General features: G+C 44.8%; 1 protein-coding gene across 3 annotated transcripts; it reads right to left on the bottom strand.

The window, feature by feature from the left end:
- LOC141791736 (RNA-binding protein 39-like) lies at nucleotides 1–16,233 on the bottom strand. 3 transcript variants are annotated; one of them, XR_012598333.1, is made up of 15 exons: nucleotides 16,086–16,233; nucleotides 15,331–15,393; nucleotides 11,379–11,428; nucleotides 7,486–7,656; nucleotides 7,094–7,147; nucleotides 6,173–6,290; nucleotides 5,037–5,189; nucleotides 4,759–4,902; nucleotides 4,380–4,445; nucleotides 4,095–4,299; nucleotides 3,866–3,952; nucleotides 2,420–2,531; nucleotides 662–784; nucleotides 491–569; nucleotides 1–408 (listed from the first exon to the last, which is right to left on the bottom strand). XR_012598333.1 is itself a non-coding variant. In XM_074672382.1 (15 exons), exons 2-15 carry the CDS (start codon nucleotides 15,379–15,381, stop codon nucleotides 305–307), a joined length of 1,500 nt encoding a protein of 499 aa, XP_074528483.1. In that variant the 5' UTR covers nucleotides 15,382–15,393; nucleotides 16,086–16,233; the 3' UTR covers nucleotides 1–304. The 3 variants fall into 3 exon arrangements, 2 of the variants coding, with proteins under 2 accessions (XP_074528483.1, XP_074528489.1); XM_074672382.1 differs by having other exon boundaries at nucleotides 662–767; XM_074672388.1 differs by lacking the exon at nucleotides 16,086–16,233 and adding an exon at nucleotides 12,230–12,294 and having other exon boundaries at nucleotides 662–767.
- Between the last annotated feature and the right edge of the window lie 121 nt (nucleotides 16,234–16,354).

The raw sequence follows: 16,354 nt of genomic DNA, 5'->3' as shown, positions 1-16,354 counted from the left end.
TGACTTCAAAATAAAATTTAATCAAGGACTTAACAAAAATCATACTCTTGATTAGAAAACATCTCAGTACCAACCAATCAGCTGACACCACCTTCATCTGCCGGCCTCATCACAGCTCACGGAGCTCAAACATTGGACGATACTAAAACAGGCCACGCCCATCAATGCTAATGAGAATTCACAACAGGAAGTAAACGTGATGAAAGCAAACAGCGTCCTCCTGGCTTCTATGTTTCAGCAAATAAGAAGGGAGGATTAAAAAAGGAAGTCCAGTGTCCAATCAGAGGGCAGTGATGTTGGTGAGTCACCGTCGAGGGGGCGGGGCCAGTAGCTGAGTGGCGGTGGCGGACTCTGGGAACAGGTTGTGGTAGGTGGGCAGAGGGACGTACGCCGCAGTGATCATCTTACCTGAAATGACACGTTAGAGGTCAGAGCTGCTCTCTGATTGGCTGTTAGTACAGCAAAGGAGTCATGTGACATGAAGTCTTACCAGCAAAGTATCTCCCGTGTAGAGCGTTGACGGCAGCCATGGCAGCAGGGATAGTCGGACACTTCACATACACGTTTCCCTAAAAACAGCCAAGGTCAAAGGTCAAACAGGTTCCATACATACACACACCCACACACACCCACACACACTGAAGCAGAATGTGATGCTCACCTCAGCAGAGTTCTTGTCAACGTAGATGTGGACGACGCCTCCGTGTTTGTTACACTCCTCGATGACGTCATGCTGGATGTCCGTCTCCCAGCCTGGACCCTCCTCGCTGAAACACACACACAGCTGCACATCAACACACACGCACACATCACCCAGTATGCATTTGGTGTCAGTAGACGACTGCAAACTTTTTTATCCTTCATCAGGAATCAAATCAAGCCTCCTTCAGCCTGCCCTCAGACCACAGCTGCCTCTGGCTAACTACTGAGGCATCTCAGTGACGACAGTCTTTGGTGAAACGACTTCCATTTGAGGCTTTCTTCACTGCATACTGCATCGTTTACGCCTAACAGTTTAGTTAGTCTTAGTTTCAGTCTAGCTAACTTCGGGGATATGAAACGGATTTTCTTCTGATAAACATCTGAAATAAAACAGGATGTAGATAAGTAAAAAGTAGAGCTTTGTCAGGTCGGTCCTCAAGAGAAGAAGAAAACTGTTTTAAATGTGTTTCTGATGCATTCAGGGAGGTCAGGAAACCTAAACCCTAATTGTCTTTAGTGACTCAGCGTCAAGTGTTGATGTTTAATCATGTAAATATCTGTTCATGGAGAGAAAGAAATCCCCATCAGGGTATACAAATTGTAGGATTTCATTACGCTGGATTTTGTTCCTCCTGCTTTTGCTCTCCATACTGGCTTTTGTCCTGCTGCCCCCTGATTGGTCAAAACTACCTAGACTACAAAAAGAAACTTAAGTCAATAAAATTCAGACTGTCAGGACTCTGATTGGATCCAGACAAGACTCTGTTGTCCATGATCTCTTTAAAGACATATTTCTTGCCAAAGTGTATTTGTTTTAAAGCAAATGAATAGAGAGCAGATCTTTTTTAAATCAACTTTTCTTTGTTTAAGACAACTTTTGATTGAGGATGCAAAGCAACAAGGTAATGGATTTTTTGGTGGCTACATTGTGCTATTGTTTGAAACGTGACAACAATCAAACTCTGTAAACTCAGGTTTTACCTTAGTTAAGTAGCTGGCTGTATTTATTGCTACTCACTCAGACGTGTCTGTAATGTGTGACATGTAACCTCACTCTTCATTTTATTGATAGACTCTCAAGTTTGAACAGACCACTGCAGAATAACTGCTGACTGTGGGTTGGAATCAACATTGTGTTGGCCTTTAGCTTGTGCTCTATCTCTCTCCTGTTTATCTTTCTTCTGCTCTTCTGTCATTTTTCTGTCTGACAGTTAGGCTCCTGTGTCCACCATCACTATAAAATTAATCACAGAAATCACTTAAGTCAGAGAAAAACACAGATCTCTCTTCTTGCTTCTGAACTTTGTAAGCTGTTGTGGTGTTGTCATAGAGACTTCTATGTGCTGTAAATCTATCCTGATCAAACCAACCAGGGAAACCGAGAGGAAAAGTGATTTTAAATAACTTATTTTGGCACTGATAAACTCATTTTTCAAGTGTGGATTGTGGTCAGGAATATATCTAGAAGGGAGACTTTTTCAAGATCACTTAGAAACTCCTCACAGAGACTTTAAAGATAAACTTCCTGTCAAACACACGTCCCAGCCCGTTGCCCTGACATTTTAAAGAGATGTTAACCAAATTTAAAAGGATCCAGTATAGATGAGTGAACTACACATCACACCTCCAGGCTGTAAGCAGCTGTTTCTGTGTGAACACACAACAGCACAGTCATCAGGAGAGACAGTCAGGTGTGGAGACAGTCAGGTGTGTGTACCTGTTGGGGTTGAACATGTTGGACAGCTGGAAGCAGTGTGTGGCGAGCGGCTGGGAGGGAAGATTCATAGGAGCAGGGTTCATGTTCATGTTGAGAGCTGGATTCATGGCAGCTGAAACACACACACAGAAACACACAGGTTAATGTTATCATGAGGAAAAACAGTCATTTGTACAGTTACATATGTTAACATTCATATCTGCTTTGACCAGAGGCCTGTGAGCATCACTTAGTTTTATAGGGTCCGAGCAGAACAGACAGAGGGCCGGTCTACGTTTTCTTGGGCACAATTCACCCCATTACACTACTTTTTTACTTTTTTTCCGTTGCTAGGCGCTGCGCCAAGGTAGCTACCTGTTGCAGCAGCTCTCTCTTCTTTGTCTGTTTCTTGTAATTTTTTTCATCTCGTCTCTGTCATTTTTGTATTTGGAGTGGATCATCACTTTGTATGGTTCATTTTTGGTCATGGACTCCAAACTTATTGTAGCTTCAGCGATATTTTTTACTTCTTTTCTCCTGTATTTGTCTGGAGATCCTACATGTAACCATGGCTGCATTGTTTACATGTAAAATTCGATGTTAGCAGCCTGTAGCATGTCAATGCTAACTAATGTAAGGCTGGATGATTTCCCTCGAGCTGAGGAGAAGGAGGTGACGACGTGGACCTGTCCTTCCATCCATCGTTGTTGGGAACGTGGGATCTATTTCCAGTAAGATGGACGAGCTAGCCATGCTTGCCCAGCGGCATCGTGCTGTTCACGGACGTGGCTGACGGAGCTGACATCGGACGCCGGCCCCACATTGGAGGAGCTTCGCCTGCTGTGGGCAGACAGGATCCAGGAGACAGAGACTGAACAGACTGCTGGGGAGGTTCAGTCCTGGACCCTGTGGAGGTGGAGACTGGCTGGGCCGGAGAGTGGTGGACGAGTCGTCGTCATCTATTTTCTTGTGGGCCTTTTTGCACTTTCTATACACTTTCTTACTTTTGTTTTCTTGAATGCTGCTGTGACTCCTGAATATCCCATTGGGGATAAATAAAGTATTTTCTATTCTATTCTACTTGTTTTTTTTTTGCACACCAATAGTGTGTAAAAAAACTAAGAATGATTAGTCCACAAAAGACGTGACATGTGTGACAGGCCTGAACCTAATTCACTGCTCACTGCTGCTGCACTGAGCTGCAGAATAACACAGAAAAGACTGAAGGGAAGCGGGAGAAGACTGGAGAACTCCTCTGAGGTAACCAACAGTCTTTTCCTCTACTCGTCTGACCTTTGCTGACATCATCTTTCACTGCTGAACCTCACTCACAGGAAGTTAAAGCAGTTCAGAGGGATAATGGCTCGTAGTCTTTAGGGATTGTTTGAGCCGTGAAGCTTAAGTTGGTCTGTGTGTTTCCTGCAGCAAAAACACACATGATCAACAAAAAAAACAGTGTTTGTGTACCTGACACAGCAGCCATGGCTCCAATAGCGATCGCTCCACTCATCTGCAGAGCCTGCTGAGCTGCAGGAGGGATCTGAAGACCTGTACCTGTTCACACACACACACACACACACACACACACACAAACACACACACACAGAGGTCAACATTATGATAGGGAGGATTATCATAGGGAGGATCTTCATGCCTGATGTGAGAACAGGAAGTTGCTGGTATCAGCAGGTCTCACCCTCTGCGAGTCGGGCCATCAGCTGTAAGCGTCCCGTGGTCCCGAGGTCGATCCCGGTGCGTTCCAGCTCGTCGCTGTCCAGGAAAGATGACGCAGTGGAGCCGTCGGTCCGCTCAGTCACATGACCCACCTTCATCGGGCGACCCGCCAGCTCGAAGCCGTTCAGCTGCTCCAGAGCTTTCTTTGCACACTCTGCATCTGAAAACTGAGAGACAGACCTGGTTTTTAAAACCTGTCACTAAACCACTTTTCAGTCCGTCAGATGATCTGTCATCAAGGACTCACTGTGATGAAGCCGTAACCTTTGGAGCGTCCAGTCTCACTGTCCATCATCAGCTGGATGCTCTCAATCTGTGAGACAAGACACACACAGCAACACACACTTTACCTCATTATACAGATACTCAGAGAGGTACATTAAGTCTGGCACTGTCCTGTGTTTGGGGAGTATCTTAAAATAAAGCTCCTGGAGTGGAAACACAGCCCTGCTTCCCTTCTATGTGTGTATTACTGTGCACAGTAAATGTAGCCGTGTGTACACGGTGTGTGAGAGTTTGTGCTTCATAAATGTTTGTTGTTGATTCACAGAGTGTACAGTAACAGTCAGTGTGTGTGTGTGTTGTGAGGTGTAGGTGTTTAAAAATGAGAGGTTTTCATGTCTGACCCGTCCAAACGGCTCAAAGATTCCTCTCAGCATCTCCTCGGTGATGTTGAAGTGGAGTGAGCCGACGTACAGCCTCATGGGTCCTGCTGAACCTTTCTGCAGGTTGTTGGCTGCTGCTGCTGCTGCTGCCCTGTTTTTCTCTGCCTGCATTTACACACACACACAAACACACACAGTCAAGTGACAGCAGGGTACTCTGATGTGATCAATGTTGTTTGCTTGGACCAACTAAAGGAGATCATTTCCTGTTAATATTTCTGATCTGTGTGTGTGTGTACCTGTGAAGCCTGAACAATGATGGGAACTCCCAGCAGTCTTTGCCCTGTCAGTCCAATAGCCAGAGGGACTGAGTTGGCCTCCATAAACTCGATGTAGGCGATGCCCTTCGACCTGCGGGAGTTCCTGTCAGAGATCATCCTCACGTCTCGAACCTGCAGAGAAGTCCACAGCCGATCAGCTGATCACTCAAAAAGCCACGCCCCTAATTACTCTGGAGTCGTAATGCATAAGTCTGGAAAAAGAAATCCCAGCACAGTTTTCCTAAATAACCAAACAAACAACTGAGCCCATGGCTGTAAACACGTTTATTCCTGCTGTAAAAAGCCAGTTTCTCACAGTGGTTCCTCGGAGTCTGGTCTACGTGGCCACCTGGTGACTTGGACTTAAAAGATAATTTTGGTTCATACAGATTTTACATTGTTTATAGAATGAAGTAGAACAAAATACTCACCCAGAAGGCTTTCCTGGTCCAAGCAGTGCTTTGGGAGATATTTAGATCCAAAATCGTGCAGCAGACGTCCGTATAATGGGATCCATCGGGGCATAGACAGCACCGCTCCTAAAACTGCATTAATCGTCCAAAAACTCATGTTTTTCACCAATATTCCATCATGGTCCGCTCCGGGTTAGTCCTCTGCTGCAGTCTGTCACTCCAGACAGCGCTGTGTGGCTGTACTGACCTCTGAACTGACAAAGACTTTGTTTACGTTTGCCCCTCAAAGAAAGGAGGACGTGGAGTGAGCTATTCAGAGAGTACTGCGTAATGCGCGGAGGGGCAAACGTAAACAAAGTCTTCGTCAGTTCAGAGATCAGTACAGCCACACAGCACTGTCTGGAGTGACACAGACTGCAGCAGAGGACTAACTCGGAGCAGACCATGGTGGAATATTTGTGAAAAACATGAGTTTTTGGACGATTAATGCAGTTTTAGGAGCGGCGCTGTCTATGTCCCGATGGATCCCATTATACGGACGTCCACTGCACGATTTTGGATCTAAATATCTCCCAAAGCACTGCTTGGATCAGGAAAGCCTTCTGGGTGAGTATTTTGTTCTATTTCATTCTATAAATAATGTAAAAGCTGTATTAACCGAACTTATCCTTTAAATCTCCAACAAGGCATGTTAGCGTTTACCTTCCCCACAGCAGAGAAGAAGTCCTCCAGGTCTCGAGGTCGTATCCTGGCTGCCAGCTGCATGCAGAACACCGTCCGAGCATCTCGTTCCTCTGGGGTCAGATTGTCTATCGGCAGCCTGCGTAGAAACAGACGGAGCACGTTCAAATGTCTGCAGACGCTCCTGAGCCTCAGTGAAACACTCTGGTTCTTAGTATGATGAGGGTATTTCAGCCATCTGCGGAAAAGGCTGAAAACACACACTGCTGCTCTCTGGTACTTCAAACTTTTGTTAGCTTACTCTTGGCTTCTCATTCATCTCTGAACTTTTGTCTATTTTTCTTTAGATTTCTCCATTAAAGGTAGAGTCTACAGGAAAAAATAAAAAGTCAACTCTTACAGAAATAATCCTGCTCAATCAGCACTTCTGGGCCTCTATACACGAGTGTTAGTGTCTGTGTCTGCCTCAACCCCCTCCTCTGCCTGTATGTTGATGTTTTGGGACATTTCTGGGCAGAGGGTAAGCGTGGTTTTTTGCACAAGTGACTTTGCCCATGTTGAAGCTTGGCTCAACTTTCCCTCACTTTCAGGAACTTGTAGAGCAGCACGAGAGCAAATATCGACACAAGTTAGCTTCCTGGTAACCAGGTATGTGTGAAATACTCGTGATTAGCTTTTGCTAACATGCCAAGTGAGGTGCATGGCTCTTGAGTCTCTCCCATGTAGAAACAGGATGCTACATGTGGTTGCTGGGCTAGTGAGTGTGTTTATGTAGTCACAGCCAGAGGGTGTGGGTGTGTGCTGCTGCTGGCACTGAGCTAAGAAGGAGGAGCCCAGTTTGAATGTGTGTTTACTAACAAGTAATGCAAATTCCTGCAGACTCTCGCTTTAAAACAAATAAAAACCCAAACTAGTAATGAAAAAAGGGCCACAAACTCTTACCTGATGGGGCTCTTCTCCTTCTTGACGGGACTTTTACTCTTTGATCTTCGACGGCTGACAACACAAAAAAACAGACAGTTAGAGGGAGCTATTGGTGTCTGTACATTTCACATTTTCCTTGAAAAGCTTCAAATGTCAGCTTAAACTCCTATACCTTAAAAGTCTATCTTATTTCATCTCATGTTTTAATGTACTCATGTGCTTTCAAAGCGTCTACTCGCTACTTTTTTATGAAATTTTATTTGTAAAACTCATCTGAATCTGTCAACTACACTTGTGGTTCTGAAGTGAGACAGAATCAAACTTTGCTGCCATTAGCTGAAAACATTCTGCCTGTACGTGCTGAGAGGATGTTGTGGTCAGGTGTGATCGGAGTGAAATGAGGGACTCACTGTTTGTGGTGGTCTCTGTAGCGGCCCCCCCTCTCCCTGCTGCCACGCCTCTCTCTGCTGCGACTTCTTCGTTTTTCTCTGCTGCGGCTGCGCTTACGCTCCCGACTCCGGCTCCTCTTCCTGTCTCGACTTCTGCTTCGTTTCCTGTCTCTGCTGCGGCTGCGCTTCTTCCTGTTTTAGACACAGCGGCCAATCAGAGCCCAGCCTGATACCAAAGCCTGTCTTTGTTCAAACTGCAGTGTAGTTTACTGCTTAACCCACACGCCTGGAGCATCAGGTTTAATATGGAGCTCTCATAGTATAACAGAGGTAGACTGCAGGACGTGTTACTCTTAACCTCACAGAAAATCAGTGATTGAAAACAAAACTCTGAAACTACAAAAAGATTTGCCTTCATTCTGTCTGTGGACAATAAAAGATCAGAAATGATAAAGAAAAATAATCTAACCTGTGTGTTCTGCTTCTGTAGTATAATCTTAATCATTTCTCAAATCTAAAGCTTCATTGCAAACTGCAAAAACAGAAATATAAACCAGTGTCTGTGTCTTTATTTTAACCAAAATTGTCTTATTAGATTTAATATGAACCACATTCACCTGACAAGTCCAGCGAAATGTATTATTTCAATATAAAAAAGACGAAAAGACACCTGGGTTGCTCGTAAAATGTATAAGAAATTTACCAATGGAGTAGGAAAACTCAGTTGTAGTTTTTTGTGTTAAGAAATTATTCTTATTTCAGAAACTTGACAAGCGAATTCCTGCTGCTCACCTTGGCCCTCATGTGTCTGTCTTAAGTGGGAACTGGCGTGGGTTTGGGCGTAGAAACGAGCTTAGAGCAACACTCACATGTGATTTATGAAACGTGTACCTGAGCCAATCACAGTGTATCAGGTATAAATAAACATGGTGGTCGAAAACAGTTCTGATTTAAATAACCCGTCACGAAATATTCACCATTTAGCTCAATCTACGGACTTTTCAACCCAAAGCAACGCATCACTGAAAGAAAGAGACTTCTCTGTGCTGGAGATCGAGTTGGGGGGAAATTACGTTTTGTTGCACAAAAGTCTGAAAAGTGGCGTTTAAGAGGCTTTGAGGAGGATCTGTTTAATTAGACAGCAGCACTTCGTGGCCCAGAGTCTCACACATTCAGACGTGACTTTTAACGAGGCATGTGTTTGTTTTGGAAATGAATGGTGATATGATCTTCTTTCTAACTCTGCTTTTCTTTGTTCTGGAAAACTTTTTACAGGTTACAACACGACGAGGTAAGGTATTAATCAACTGTTATGTAGCGCTGTTTGAAACATGACAAGCAAACTTTGTCTGTTTGTACCACAGTTTAGTAGCTGTCTATATTTAGCTCAGCTGACAGCCCAGTGTTCTAAGACATGTCTGTAATGTGTAACGTTAGTGAATCCTGGTTATGTCCTGCCAGTCATCTACCAATCAGAGCTAACGTAACCTCACTCTTCATTTTATTGATAGACTCTCAAGTTTGAACAGACCACTGCAGAATAACTGCTGACTGTGGGTTGGAATCAGCATTAGTACAAACAGTTTAGCTCCTGTGTTAGCCTTTAGCTCGTGCTCTATCTCTCTCCTGTTTATCTTTCTTCTGCTCTTCTGTCCTTTTTCTGTCTGACAGTTAGGCTCCAGTGTCCACCATCACTACAAAATTAATCACAGAAATCGTTTTCAGCAGAGAAAAACACAGATCTCTCTTCTCACTACTAAACTTCGTCAGACGGTGTGGTGCTGTTCACTGATCAGGAGGATCAGAAGAAGCAGCATTTAGTTATATACTTCATTGGTGGTGATAATCTCACATTAGGATGCAGTCACACTGGCAAACTGTACCGTGTTTAAGCACGCTTCAACCCTAACGCCCAGTTCGTTTGGCCAGTGTGACCGCAAGTGTGTCTTGCATGAGCACAATCCACTTCTCTGCTTTGGCACGCTTCAGAGGTGGATTTTAGCGCGGTTCACTTTGTGGACAAGCACAAGCTCATGGACATGAGGTATAACCCATGATGAATGATCGCTGCTCCTCTCAACAATCATTTTAAACAAAGCAGGGGCGTTACAAGACTGTCTGACCAAAACGACTTACAATAAGTCAAAAAATCTCTAAAGCTGTAGCAAGTGGTGCTCTCTGTGTCTCATTAATTCTCTGATGAGATCACGATTCAAGTAAACAGACGCTTCCCGATGACGTAAGCAAGCCGTTTGTGTGTGTGATACCCACTTAAGTCTGGATCATAACTGAGTAGTGTGACTGCTGGTCGTACTCACCAACGGGGGAACCGTGCTGCAAGGGGGCAATCGTACTTGAGTACAACATGGTTTGGATGGCCAATGTGACTGTGCCCTTTAAGTGAGGATTATGATTAGGCTAGGCCTGTCACAATAATCAATAACTCAATTAACTGAACGATAAATAAAAATGTTCTCTGTAAGTTTGCCAGCCTCGATAAACTGACACGTGCATGCATGTTTGTTTTCCTCCTCTCTTTCCACCAAAGAGGCTGAATGAGAAGATGGCTCACTACGTCTGTCTTTCCTAACATCGGGGTACATAGGTTCTATAGCGGATTTAGTGGATTTATAGCGGAGTGAGCATCTGTCAAAAATACGATCTTTGGGGTGAAGACGGGGCTGCTCGCGCGTACACACAGAGAGAGCTGAAGCGAGTGTCCTGAGGGGTAAGGAGGAAACACACGCTAATATGAGTGATGGCATGAAAGATACGGTTCTTAAGCCGCCTGCCACAGTCCCAGTGTGGGAATATATTGTTTTTTATCAGAATGAACAAAGTGTGAGCTCATGAACACCAACGAGCTGATATGTCGCATTTGTTTGAAAATAGTGGCGACGAAGAAGAAGAAGAAGAAGGGGAGGTGCAGTGGAGCCTTGTTCTTTGACAATCCGCTCTTACTGAGGCTTTTGGTCGGCAAAGTAAATAGAAATAAAAGCGCCAAATGGTGGCGCTCAAAGACAGCTCCATTGCCAAAGAAATGCAGCCCTTCAATACGGTTGAAAGCCAGAAATGTTAAAAATGTTTGACAGACAGTACGGATTGACTGGGAAAATGTACATGATACAAACAATTCAGGAACTGTATAAACTTCCTTTTATTTAGGCTTTAGTTTTTATTGTTGTCGTTTCTTTTTTTTGGGAGTTTTTTTTTTTTTTTTTAGAGACAGGGTCTATGTTTTATTGTTTTTGATTAGTATTATTTTCATTGACATGTATTTTTTTCTAAAAGAGAGTCCATTTCATTTTCATTGTATTTTTTTTCTCTTTCTTGTTTGTTAAATTTATTATATTTTTGTTTAATTTATTTAAAAGATCCTGACCTTTTCATTACAGATAAATACTCTTAAGAAATTTTTCCACAAGAAGCCACACGGACTAAGCATAAACTGAGCTTGAGGAACAGACTAACCTGCACCTTGTCCGATACAGGTAACAAAACATTTTCAAAATGCAGGGCCGCAAATTTGTTAACCTACAAACTGATATTCTCCTTTGCTCTGTTTAACTTGTAAAACCTGAAATTTGCCATTCTGTGAATGAGAGTATCGGTCTGTGTTGTGGTTGTAAAATATCACACTTCTCTCTCGTCTCTGTCCTGCCGGCTCTCTGGTTTTCACAGAGGTGGGCTGAGCTCAGACACTTCATCCTGCTCCTGTTGAAAGGTGTAAAGACACACCGCCCCCTCATGTTGTGCTCTAACTGATGACACATTACGACGAGGTGAGAAACGAGCTCATCATCTCTGCCTTTAGCAGGATGTCTGAGCAGAGAGTGACTGTTTGATGGCTCAGTTTCTCCTACAGATCTGTGAGGCACGCTGATAGTGGAGACAAACAAGCAAACAGGTGTTACCTCTTACTGCGGTCCTCCTGTCCGTTGGGACTCTGGCTCTTGGTGTCCTCCTAAGGTCGACAGAGAACAGCATGAGGAGGCAGACGCAACATTCAGGTGTCAGGAGGGGGGAAAGGGGAGGGGCAAGAGAGAATATAGACAAAATTTAATGAGTCACATTGATACACGTTGTTCTGTGGGGGGTCAGAGGTCAGTCTGGGACAGTCAGTCAGTCTTAGGCTGCAGACCGGGCTCTGTCTGTGGGGGGGTCAGTGTGGATGGAGCTCCGGCTGCAGACAGACACTCCACAGTCCAGCTCTTCTTCAGCCGGGTGGATGCTGTGCTGGTTTTGGGTGCTGGGACTCCTCTGAAGGGCCCTGAAGCAGACAGGAGTCTTAGTCACTCAACTCAGCCCAAAACCAGAACCAAGGACACCCCAACCACACTAAAGCTCGGCCCTTCCCTCTCCTGTCAGGGACCTGTTTGCTGTGTGTTTGTCTGTCAGTGTCCTCCAGGACTCACCTGTAGCTCCCCTGGATAAGCCCCTCCCACCCCGCTGTCACCCTGACTCTGACTCTGGACTCTGGACATGACACCTCTGGTCCTTCTCAGCTGGGATGTGGAGTATTGTTATGCTAAGCTAAAGGCTAACTGGCCTGTTTGTGATGCTATCAGCCATGCAGTGTGATGATCCACCTGTGAGTAAACTGCTCCTCTGTTTGACCCCTCTAACACTTCATCTCCCACAATCCTCAGCGGCTCCACACCAGGGAGGTAGGGCCAAAACCAGGTGACACATTAACCAAGGGGACCACAGTCAAGTTACCATGGGGACCACAGAACAGCAATGCATGATGGGGGCATTTTACTACCTTCATGTTTGTGACAGATCACACTGGCATTCAGGGGAGTAGAGGTGAGAAATCGTTAGGCAAGTCTACAAAGAGAGATAGATGGGCATTTATTCATGACAGTCTGTAGAGGAACGCCACCATCATCATCATCACATCATCATCAACATCATCAGTGTCAGCCCGACTCTACTGCTCAGAGATAGCAAACATTTTCCAGCCTGATGCCACCACAAAGTAGTTTTATAAATCTAAAAAGGCAGGGAGGAGGAAACGCTCTCTGATTCTCAAAGCTAAAAAAAGTGACTGTTTTCAAAAATCAGAATCACGATGTTCGACTTTTAAAAAACCTTAAAGTGATACTCCGGGATGGAACAAGTTGGGTCCTATCACAAGGTTTAGGGCAGAAATTACCCCTACAGCAGTGATTTTGTGCAGCAGAAGCCCAGAGCGCTCGCACCAAACACCCCCTCCCTGCTCGTCAGACGGTTTCCTCTGCTCTCAGACGGGGCCAATTTTTACTTGACCAAAAACACAAATAAATGGACTCCCACTGAAAAATTCTAGTATCGGTCTGCATTCACGCTTTATTTAGAGAATTTTCAGCGCGTTACTTTCACACAAAAACACCGCTAAATAAGGCTCTAGTTCTCATCGTGTCTCTTTGTCCTGGCAGACTACCTGCGTTTGTTTATATCTGGCACGCCGTGCGCGCGGACTAATACACTATGTGGCGAGTGCCTCGTAGCCAGCTGTGGCTCTGCAGCGGAGGTAGCGCCGTTTTACGACATGATGAGAACCAGAGCCTTATTTAGCGGTGTTTTTGTGTGAAAGTAACGCGCTGAAAATTCTCTAAATAAAGCGTGAATGCAGACCGATATCAGATTTTTTGGGTGGGAGTCCGTTTATTTGTGTTTTTGGTCAAGTAAAATATGGCCCCGTCTGAGTGCAGAGGAAACCAGCAGAGGAGCAGGGAGGGGGTGTTTGGTGCAAGTGCTCTGGGCTTCTGCTGCACAAAATCACTGCTGTAGGGGTAATTTCTGCCCTAAACCTTGTGATAGGACCCAACTTGTTCCATCCCAGAGTATCACTTTAAAGCTCATAAAGATGCACTACGCTGACCTGATGCCACCACTGGGTCAAAGCTAATGAACACCTTCATATGTGTGTGTGTGTGTTTCTCTGTAAAGGGAAACACTCAACAATATTGCTTCACTGACTATGATGAAACCAGGGATCAGTTCAAAGTGTTGTTTCCGAGTAATAATGAGCTGAAAATGGTAATCACCTTTTTTTGGGGGGGGATTGAATAATCCATTGCACTCAGAGCCAGTCTTTTGTAGAAAAACTGAATTTGTCAGAAAACTACGGGTTGACCAAATCTGGATGTTCTATCTACACTGTAGGAGCAATGAAATCCTTTACCTACAATATTGATGCTACTGTCAACTTTATCTGCATGTAAAACAGAATTTTAGGCTGTATTCAGACCAGAAAAGTCCTTTGGTCCACTTGTTTGGTCCGGACCAAAAGTGGACTTTATTTTTTTTGTTTGGTGCGGTTCGTATTCAGATTGTACTTTTTGCAAGTGGACTATATTCTGTAAACACATCCACGTGTGTGACGATCAGTGCTCTCATTGGACAGCACTGACGAAGGGCGGCACACAGAATACTGACCCGGAAATGGAGGTAAACGTGTGTGTTTGTGCTCTTATTAGAGCTGCAAAATCATTTTCAGTTTCAAGAGCAGCTCCTTCAGAGCAGGTTTAACGACAGCGTTTCAAATTCTGGAACAGCGAAGACGAATGCATGCAGCGAGGAGACGCTATGCTCTGCGTGTCCTGACCCACAACATGCTAGCAACAGCATGGCTAAACAGAAGAAGGAGGATCAGGTATGAACCAAAGACGGTTAGGTTACGGTGGCTTTATAGGCCCAAAAGGCGCATGTATCCTTTAGTTAGTTTGGATGGACCTTGGTTTGTATTCAGACCTGCACCAGAGAACCACGAACAGCACCAGAGTTCGTTTGGAAGCAGACCGAGACCACCTTAAAAAGTGGGTCTCAGTTCGGTTGTTTGGTCCGCACCAGGGTTCGTTTGTGTCTATTCACACCTGCATGAAAAGTCCGCACCAGCGTGGGAAACGAACCCTGGTCCGTTTAAAGTGGACCAAACAGTCCAGGTCTGAAGACCCCCTAAGTCACACAATTTTCATTGTTTGGTTAATTCTGCCCTGTTTTCACCAAGCAGTCCGGTATGGATCAGCACAGTTTGGTACAGGTCAGATCAGTTAACCCTGATACTGTTTGCGTTTCCACCGCCAACTGTGCCCCCTCGTGGTTGGCCACATGATGCTTGTTGCCGCATCAGCTGCATAATAGCTTGACACCATAGCAGTGAGACACAATTTACCTGATCAATCCAACGAAGAAGAAGAACGTGACACAGTGAATAAACAGCAACGATAGAAGGCGTACAGCATTCCCCCTTTTCTTTGTGATTTCCATGTGGCTCTTTGTTACAAAGACGATCAAGCTTTGTTTCAGAGAACACTGTGTGCCACCAGGAGGAATACAGCAGCTGCTGTCACATGGGGTGGTGATTCTTCCAACCATTCAGCAGACTGCAGTGTTGTAGCTCCACTTTCTGGGGTCAGATCAGTTTAGCCTGGCACCCCAATGGAAGTGTCCCAAAAAGTGGCACGGTACAGGTCAGTAATTTGGGGATCTGTCCCAAGATCACTTAATGGAAACACAACAAAATGGTTTACTAATCGGACTGTTTTAATCTGATCATTTACTGTAGAAGTAGGCCAAGATCATACTTTGTATGTGAAACATCTTTTGGTTTCTCCTCTTGCTCTGCCTTAAGTCTTGTAAGTTTCTTGTTGGAGAGATTATTTACTTTTTGTTGTTTGTACTTCACCCCATGTGGCTGAAAGCCCTGGTTGTCAGTGAAGTCTGAGCGTTTGTGCTGTTTGCCCAGGAGCTTTGGACTGCCAGAAGGAGATTTGAACCTGTATGTAAACAATCTCAAGAGATGGTGTTTCCGTCTGAGGACCTGGAGCAGTAGAGTCAGGCTGACAGTCTCAGTAACACAGAGGACAAACTGAGTCTCACCTTCCTGTACGGAGCCTCCAGCATCGCCTCGATGTCCAGGTCATCTGCCATACTGCTGCTGGTCTGCACACACACACACACACACACACACACACACACACTCCATAAATACAATGAAAACTTCAAACTCTAAGACATAAACAATCATATTTCAATCAATATTAAGACTCTTTTATCATATTATTTGAGGGAAAAGTTACATTGTATGAGAAGTGGAGTTTAAACAACCAAAAGAAGTCGACATAGAGGATCATGTGACTAGTCTGTATTTTGGCAGCTCTGGGGTCAGTTCTGTAATCTACAGATAGTCTTCAGCAGCTCTAAGTCCTCTTTGAAAGCCTCTTTAAACTGCTCTGAAGTTAAACGATCTAACTTCGAGTATAAAATCTTTATTCCATTAAAGGTTTTTGTCAGCTACTGATGAGACCTGACAGCTGACAGTCATTCTCGGAACCAAGTTACAGCTACCAAAATACCCCGACTGTAGGACACTCAGCAGAACTATAACACTCTAAAATCCAAAGAGCAGCTCAGTTATACTTCTGTTCACATGTGTATTAACCCAATGTTGTCCCCCTTTTTCAGGAAAACGTCAGGTGAACAACACCTGAGCCGCTAACAGACAGCTGCTCGCTCAGTGCAGGAGCTAGCTAAAGCCGTGCAGGCCTCGCGCGCTGTTTTCTCGGCGTTTCCCGCCTCTTAACGGGCTTAAACTGAATAGGTGGACGGGGCGGGTGAGCAAAATAAAGTTTTACCTGGATTCGCAGCAGTTCAGCGGGGTTTCAGCTAGGAAACGGTCTCTCTGTCCGTGATCGGTCGCTCTTCAGTCGTTGCCCTCGCGTAGGGAATCCTTGCTTTAATGGCGTATGACGGTAGCCCGTCTGTTCTCGCGAGACTAAGCATCCACGAGATGACAGCGAACAGAGTGGTTTCCAAGTCGAGCTCCGACAATAGCTTTTAGCACAAATCGATTTATGGTTAATGATGGACATAATGGACGGTCAGATTCTATTAAACTCCACGA

Source organism: Halichoeres trimaculatus, unplaced genomic scaffold (genome assembly GCF_033239565.1).
Source record: "Halichoeres trimaculatus isolate MK-OKI-2021-1 unplaced genomic scaffold, fHalTri1.1 fHalTri1_scaffold_1, whole genome shotgun sequence".
Taxonomy (NCBI): domain Eukaryota; kingdom Metazoa; phylum Chordata; class Actinopteri; order Labriformes; family Labridae; genus Halichoeres; species Halichoeres trimaculatus.
The sequence above is the reverse complement of the archived record's forward strand: the minus strand, read 5'-3'. Positions and strand labels throughout refer to the sequence as shown.